The sequence below is a fragment of the Lotus japonicus genome, chromosome 5 (genome assembly GCF_012489685.1).
Source record: "Lotus japonicus ecotype B-129 chromosome 5, LjGifu_v1.2".
In the NCBI taxonomy this organism is placed as follows: Eukaryota; Viridiplantae; Streptophyta; class Magnoliopsida; order Fabales; family Fabaceae; genus Lotus; species Lotus japonicus.
The window spans coordinates 4,468,970-4,478,115 of NC_080045.1; the positions used below are offsets into that span (position 1 = coordinate 4,468,970).

General features: G+C 36.5%; 1 protein-coding gene across 1 annotated transcript; it reads left to right on the forward strand.

Annotated features, from left to right (window-relative positions):
* The first annotated feature begins 3,075 nt into the window (after positions 1 to 3,075).
* Positions 3,076 to 4,153, forward strand: LOC130721401 (ethylene-responsive transcription factor RAP2-1-like). The gene has a single exon (XM_057572201.1). The coding sequence runs from the start codon at positions 3,266 to 3,268 to the stop codon at positions 3,809 to 3,811; it is 546 nt and encodes a 181-aa protein (XP_057428184.1). The 5' UTR covers positions 3,076 to 3,265; the 3' UTR covers positions 3,812 to 4,153.
* Positions 4,154 to 9,146: the final 4,993 nt, after the last annotated feature.

A 9,146-nucleotide genomic window follows, 5' to 3' on the forward strand; every position in this document is an offset into this window, starting at 1 on the left:
GCATAGATGGGTCTATTTAGCTGTCCATGTGGCGCAGAAACTGCTATACCAGCTTACCAATCAGTTATATAATTCATGAATGATGAGCCAAGGATAAGAACCTGAAACATGCAAAGTTTTGTTCTTTCTATTTGATGTGTGCTTATAGCCTTTGATGAAGATTATTATAATAGATAGCAAGCTAGTAATGTCAAGTGCATCATGATATATGTTATCAGGATAAGTTGGAATTGTCATTATAAAATAATAACATCAGTGGGCAAAATGGACTGCCGACTGAAACCTCTCCATGTTGGAAACATTGGTGGAGCCCCTGTCCTGCATCAGCTAATTTGAATCATTCATCTTCAATGGTAAGTGGAATTGATTTTTCATTTCCAATAAAAATGAGGTATATGGACTTGTCATTTCTTGTGTAGGATTTACAAATAGGGTATAACTTTTTTTGGCTTTGGGAACGTGAATTAAGAAAAAACTGATTTATAAGTTACATATATAGTCTAATATTGACTAACTCATACGTTTATGAAAGTGAAGATTCATAATTAAGATAATAGCCTTTATTACTGAATAATATTTGATATACAATAATATCATAACCACACTTGATTTTTTCCAGATTTTTTACAACCCATATATATATATATATATATATATATATATATATATTAAAGGGACACATATCAGGTAAATGATATTTCCTAAAGCCTAGTCCTTATTTTTCTCCGGCCTTATTAACTTGAGCATCAGAGTGTCTTGTAAGAACTCACCTATAGTGCCCACCTGATAAGAAAAGAAAGATATATATGCTTCCTTGTAGGACCAGACCAACAAAGCAGCCCTACCGGCCACCTTGTTTGAGTTCGTTTGTGTTTCCATAACGAAACATTGGCATCGTTTGTGGGAAATTAATAGACCATATTCTCATCCACCTTTGTTATGAAAAACACAACAAAGCAGCAAAGGAACCGTGCTCCCTCACTCCTTGGATAGGAAATTAAACCTGTTACGATGGATGAAGAACAAGTTCTCCAGAACGACGATCATGAGGAGTTAGAGGTCAACCAACCACCTACACCTCTGCAGAGCCGAGGATGACGTCGTACGTACTGCAATTAATCTCCATGATGAACTCATCAACGTGTTGGAGGCATAGTTGCATTGTGAATGGAACATAGCCATATGTCATTCAGGCCCTCCCGGTTGCACGACCCAAGCTAGCCAATTAAATAATTAAGGCCATATTTTTGCCCTGACACAACCCTTACCCGTTCAATGAGATAACGCGACCATCCGGAGGCGTATCCAAGATTTAATACACATTTGGGCCCACCCCTGAATAAAGGGATCGAGCAATGTGTATATAAGCTACAAAATGTAATTCGAGCTCCAACCATCACTCGCATACGAGGAATGACGACCATCTCACACCTCGATGAAGAAGATGAATCTCTTCATTTCCCAACTCATTAATTCCTAGCTTTGGTGGCCTTGTAGTTACCAATGTAAACTGTTGGAGTTGAAGAGCACTTCCAAAATATTTATATTTGTCTCGCATTTAGGAGACTGGTAAAGGTTTAAACCTACGACATATTAATGAAGTATGATTGTCTATCATGCTCTACTAAACTAACCTTCATAAATTAAAATACTTGCTTACATTCCATGTCAATTCCACTGAAGTCCAAGTTACACGTGTGCTCTTGTATTATTGCGTAGACGGAAAGTCATCTTTCTATTCGAATCCAAATAAATCCATCCGTCCATTTACCACCGACTTCTCTCAACCCTCCGATTTCACCCACCTGTCCCTTTGTCTCACCAACCAATGACACACAACACACTCATTTACCATAATTATCATTCCAGACCAAACTCACACTATTATCTAAACAAAAATTAATTGCCACTGCAAATCCCATATTTGACAAAATTATTAATAATTGCTTGTATTATAAGCAATAACTCCAACCTTTTTCACAAGAGAAAAAAACATCACATTTCCATTTTAGAGTGTGCAAGAGCAACTATAAATGAAAGGAACCCGACCGCTTGGCATGCACCAAAGGAGCGGGTGTTTTTAAGTTATATATTTATGAGTGAATCTATTTTGTTGGTATATTTATGAGTGAATCTATTTAGTGGTAGATAAATTTACCGCTGTAAGAATTATAAGATATGTTAAAACCCTGAGGAAATTATTTATTGAAAAAGAGATAATCATAATTTTTCAAACAGATTTACTCGAACAACAAAACAAAGACATATTTTTCATGATGAACCAATTAAGTGATTCATTCATGAAATACATATCAATTATTTTTAAGTAAGATTTTATGTTAAAAATTTGTATATATATGTAAATTTTTTTCAGAAAATAAAAAATACTCAATTGGATGGTCTCCACCAGTTTGTGACGGTTACCACAAACATATATATATATATATATATAATATAGTTTGTGACGGTTTTTACTTTTTAGCTGGTACACTCATGACTCATATATAATGTTTATTTTACTTAATACATTTTCAATTTGTGGTGATAAAAAATATCAATTATATGTGTTATGCCTACCAAAATGTGAATATTCTCCATTCAAATAGAATTTACTTATTTGTCATATAAGCATATTCAAATGGTTTTGTTTTCAAGTAAAATTTCATATTTGAATTTTACATTTGAAGAAAATCTCCATTATTATAAAAACTAATTTTACCATGATGGAAAATTTCATGCATATTTTTTCTTCCATTTCTTCTTTTATCCTACATTTTATTTTCTACTATTACATCAAAGGGGTGTGAATTATTTATCATGTGAAGGTTACATATGAGCAAACAAAAAAGAGCTAGTTGATTGTAAGAGGTTGTGTCGGCCATCTATGATTTCATCTCATCTCTAAGGAAGCCCATTGTGGCGGTTCTATCAGGTGACACGTGGAAACCTCATTTTTTCTCTAACTTTCCCACTCGGTTCACAACTCCACACACCACACACAATGCAAATATAAAAATAAAATAAAATAATTTATAATTCTCATCTTCATATAAATAGAAATAAATCCTTACACACTAGCAGCATGATTCGAGGGTCAAGTGTGTGGTTGGGTCTGAAAGGAATCTCTCTTAAGTTGTTCTATAAAATCAAATATTTGAAGATCACTTCAAAAAAGAAAGATAAGATATGTTCTAGCTATTTATATAGTATATATAGTTTTTTATAGTTACTTGATAGGTATAGAGGTAGTTAATTTCGTAGCTAAATGATGGAGGACAGGGATTATTGTTGTTCCACCATGAATTCAACCGCCACAAGAACCAGAATCAGCAGCACCAAAGAGAAAGGGATCACAAAGCAAAACCAATTAGAGAAACCAATGAAACCATACAGAGGGATAAGGATGAGGAAGTGGGGGAAGTGGGTGGCGGAGATCAGAGAGCCCAACAAGAGGTCGAGGATCTGGCTGGGATCCTACACCACCCCTGTCGCCGCCGCACGCGCCTACGACACCGCCGTGTTCTGCCTCAGAGGCCCCTCAGCACGCCTCAACTTCCCGGAATTGCTTTTCCAAGACCAAGATAAGGATGGTGGTGATGGTGATGGCGGTGGCGGTTCCATCCAACAAGGGAACATGTCTGCTGATTCAATACGCAAAAAAGCAACACAAGTTGGTGCTAGAGTGGATGCTCTCCAAACGGCTCTTCATGGTTCTTCACTACACTCCTCTTCCAACACTTCCTCCTTGAAGCCTGATTTGAATGAGTTTCCAAAACCTGAAGAAGATTGCCTTGAAGCACTTCAGGATTGATGTTGATTAATATTAATATCAATCTTAAATTATTTTCTTTTTACTTTCATAATCTCTCTTATGACAACTACATTTAGGTAAATCATATATGTGCATGCATGATGACAGAGAGTTTGGGTTGTAAGTAAACCACACCTGTGTCTATCTTTCTGTGTTCAATTTTCAGATATCTTTTAATTTGTGATCATGTTATTGATGTATACATGTAGGGTTTATGCTGGGCTAGGTAATACCAATAGCTAGCATAGTCGCTAGTGGGTTCTCCTGGTGCAAAACTATTAATTGTTCCAACCAGAAAACACACATTTTATCGCATTAATGAAAAAGTAAGATTTTATTGTACTTCATTTCAATATATTCATTGTTTATAAAAAAAATGGTTCACTTTAACTTACACTAGGTACTATAACATTTTTGTTTTGTTTTATCAAAATAGTAGTACAGTTATAAATCTATACCTTTATTTTTGCCCCGTCATCTTGTTTGTTAGAACAGCAACACGAATACAGATCAGAGTAGAGAGAAACACACAAAGCTTTGTTCACGCAGTTCGGTCAAATTGCCTACCTCTGCGACTATAGAGCAGCTATAGTTCCGTTTATTGATTCGAACCTGAATACAATCACTCAGCAATTGCAATTTCTCTCAATTGCATTAGTGCCTCTTGTGTCTCTTATGTTTTAGAGTTACATTGTTATCCTATTTATAGTGGATTCTATTTTACAATAAAATCCTAATAAATCCTATAACAATCCCTTAAAACCTTTTACAATCCCCATTAAATCAAATCCTAATAAACTAAAGATTTTAACCCAAAATAAAACAGAAACAAATCTGAAACAAATCTTTCTGATTTTTTTCTCTTTCTAATGAGCCAAAACTCAACAATCTCCACCTTGGCGAATTCCGGACTCCCCCTATGAAGATCTGCTGCTTTAGTTTCCTGATTCTGATTTCTGGGATTGTGAGCCTCCTCTGCTTAACATTGGAGAACATGCAACAAGTTCAAGCAATGCTTAAACTTGTCACTGGTGACTGGCTTGGTCAACATGTCTGCTGCATTCTCTGATGTGTGAACCTTCTGAAGTAATATCTGTCTGGACGCCAACAACTCCCTGATCTTGTGGAACCTCACATCAATATGTTTGGTTCTAGCATGATACACCTGATTGTTCGCCAAATAGATAGCACTCTGACTATCACAATGCAACTGAACTCCACCTTGCTCAACACCCAACTCTTTCACTAACCCTGTAAGCCACAATGCTTCCTTGGCAGCTTCAGCTACTGCCATGTATTCTGCCTCAGTTGTAGACATAGCTACTATGGATTGAACTGATGACTTCCAACATATAGGCCCCCCTGCAAGAGTAAAGACATATCCTGTTGTAGACCTTCTATCATCCAGATCACCTGCATAGTCAAAGTCCACATATCCCACAACTGATGGAACAATACCTTGCTCCCTGCTGAACATGATACCGCGATCCGCTGTACCCTTCAAGTACCTTAGGATCCACTTGACTGCTTCCCAATGCTGCTTCCCTGGCTTGGACATGAACTTGCACACTTGACTAACTGCTTGTGCCAAATTCGGTCTAGTGCAAACCATAGCATACATCAAACAACCAACTGCACTGGCATAAGGAATCTTAGACATACCTTCAATCTCTGAGTCTGTCTTCGGACATTGTTCCAAAGAAAGCTTAAAATGATTCGCCAATGGAGTACTCACAGGATTTGCCTTGCTCATGTCAAATCTGCTCAAAACACCTTCAACATAGCTCTTCTGAGACAACCATAATTTCTTAGTGCCTATGTCCCTGTGAATTTCCATCCCAAGAATCTTCTTTGCAGCACCCAGATCCTTCATGTCAAACTCCTTACCCAACTTGGTCTTCAACTCATTTACATTATGTAAATGGTTGGCAGCAATCAACATGTCATCAACATAAAGTAACAGGAAAATAAAAGAGCCATCATCAAGGCTCCTCACATAAACACAACAATCATAGTCACACCTTCTATAGCCAATCCGGAGCATGTATGAATCAAAGCGCTTGTACCACTGCCTTGGAGACTGCTTCAAGTCATACAAAGACCTCTTCAATTTGCAAACAAGTCTGTCATCTCCAGTTTCACTGAATCCCTCTGGCTGCTCCATGTAGATTTGCTCCTCTAGATTACCATGGAGGAAAGCTGTTTTCACATCCATTTGCTCTAAGTGCATATCCCTGTTGGCTACCAAAGCTAATACTGCCCTGATAGAAGTGTGTCTAACCACCGGACTAAAAATCTCATCATAATCAATCCCCTTCTGCTCTGATACAATTGTTAGAACAGCAACACGAATACAGATCAGAGTAGAGAGAAACACACAAAGCTTTGTTCACGCAGTTCGGCCAAATTGCCTACCTCTGCGACTATAGAGCAGCTATAGTTCCGTTTATTGATTCGAACCTGAATACAATCACTCAGCAATTGCAATTTCTCTCAATTGCACTAGTGCCTCTTGTGTCTCTTATGTTTTAGAGTTACATTGTTATCCTATTTATAGTGGATTCTATTTTACAATAAAATCCTAATAAATCCTATAACAATCCCTTAAAACCTTTTACAATCCCCATTAAATCAAATCCTAATAAACTAAAGATTTTAACCCAAAATAAAACAGAAACAAATCTGAAACAAATCTTTCTGATTTTTTTCTCTTTCTAATGAGCCAAAACTCAACATTGTTGCTTGCTTTGTTCGGGCTCATCCCGTGCTTGGTATCCTAGATATGCAATATAACGTTCGATGTGCTCTATCTTTATGAAAGATCTCTTCTCCTGTTAAGCTCTCGAGTATGGTCTCGGCGTTACCAATTTTCTTTCATAGCAGTTTCCCATATGTTATAATAGCATTGTGTAAAATATTATGTGGAATATGCAACAATTATTACGTAGTAACAGATGATCCTTATTATAAACACATAACACTTATTTACTGTTGTAAAAGATCGTGTTGCCTAAAAGTAGTAGGTTCAACCAACGCCGCTAAAGCACTATCACTACAACATTCTTAGGTGAGACATGAAAAATATCCCTTTCCGCTAGGTCAGGCTCAATAATATTACAACCTCTACCTCAACTTCAGGGGTCAGTCAATACCTTGCAAGCCCCTGCTCAATGATACCAAAATTTTCAAATTTTCAACCCTTCTATCCAAATCATCCTGCTAGTAGCCCCGGCCTACACCCTTTGTTGTGGTTGTTAGCTCCGAGTGAACCCGAAATATGCCATATAGAGTACATAGATATACCTAATCATAAGAATGTCTCTGATATTCAATCATAAATTACTTAGCCTACACCTTTTGTTGTGGTTGCCAAAACTTTGAGTGAACCCAAAACATGCCATAGATTTGGATCTTCTAAATGATAAGAATGTCTTTAATCTCTGATATTCAATTATAAATGACTTTGTCTTGGTTGTATTGATAGATAAGAGAGACGGTTGTTAATAATAAATTAACAAACAATCCTTTTTTTTATAGTTCTCGAAGTTATCGTGGTTTGAATTGTATGTTATTAATTTAATTAAAATGTGTTTTTTTTTTACATCAGAAAGATAAATTGCACCCGCTAGAAATCAATCGAATCCTGGACCTCCCCCTACCCAACTCATATGTTCCCCAGCTCCTACCACTTGAGCTATCTTATGGGGACAATTAAAATGTGTTTCAATCTACTTTACAAACTATTAGTAATAATATAATAGTATATATACCAACAAAAAGTATGAATAATATAAAAATGACAGGTAGTTTCGTCGCTAACAGCGACGGACACATCCGTCGCAAGCAGCGTCGGACTGCTATGTTCCGTCTTAAATAGCAACGGAGTGTTCCGTCGCAAATAGCGACGGCTAGTTATGTTCCGTCGTAAATAGCGATGGAATCTCCTGTTGGAAATAGCGACAGATTCATGAAATAATCATGTAAACGATTTAGCGACGGAAATCGTCGCTAATATCGACGACCAGTTTCCGTCACTAATATCGAGAGATTTAATTTTCCATCGTTGACTTTTTATCGATGCCACTTACCACGACGGATGACGTTCTGTCGGTAAAGTTTTTGCGATGAATTTTTGCTTATTTAGCGACAAATTTTGTCTCTCGCTAAATAGCTTTTTTTTAATAGTGAAGGTGGTTATACGAGTCGGTGGTTAGGGTGAGCTAGAAGATGGTTTGATCAAATTGTTTGTTGGTTACAGGAGAATCATATTTTTCATTTTTAATTCAAATCGAGAGAGCATTTTCATTTAGTTCTTTTCAATGATGAATTGATGATATGCAGCCCACTTAGTACTCACAACTTTAAGTATTTCAATGGCAATTTTTAATTGTCGTGCAAAGTTGATCTTTGTAATAGTGAAAAAACAATCACAAAAGTGAAGTGTCTACAAGTTGTCCGTTAGCGGACTGAAAATCTTTTGTTAATTTATCAGGGATTGTGTAATTGGTGAGTTTGGAAAGAAGGCAAGGGGATAAGGATGGGAACAGTAGTGGCCAAACGAAGCCAGACAACATTAGAATAAATACAGAACCAATGCTTATATGCTCGCTCATTTTGCTGAATAGTAAGCAGTGGATGAAGTGATAAGGCAGACTTGAGCACCAACAGAAGCAGTTCTTTTCATGAAGATAAGAAAAAAAGAATATTAATTGTAGAAATTGTTTTCAGGGTTCCATAGTGACAGTGTATTGGGGCGTAGCCCCTCCATGTAAACAAAAAAAAGTACATAGTGTATTAATTACATTTTCCTATAGCATTATGTTACTTATCTTAATTTGTGCTTATAAAAAAAAACTTATCGTAATTTGTATAAATATTTGTCCATATTTTAATTTAAAAAGAAATGATATAATTAAAAATGAAAAAAAAAATGCAAATTAATTTGAGAGAGAAGGGGAGAACAAATTTGTATAAAGACATGTGAAAGCGGTTTACCCTATCCACTCAACTCACTTTTAACTTGTTGTGATGGCGTGATAAGACCAACAATAACATAAAATGTCTAACGGAAATGAAGGCCTTCTCAAGAAGAGTGTCCGGAACCACGTTACATACTACTTACCTAAAATAAGTAGACATGAAAAAGAAAAGAAACACCTCTCAACTCACTTTTAACCAGTCCTCTCGACTCACTTTTAAGTAGTCGTGAGTGGGAGCAGGGTGTGATTTTTTTATAGACAAATGTTAGTTGTTAGTAATGTTAGTAAATTAGTCATCCTCAGGGTTCGAACCCTGGACCCTTCATCACACCCAACCCTTATGTCTCTAACTCTTA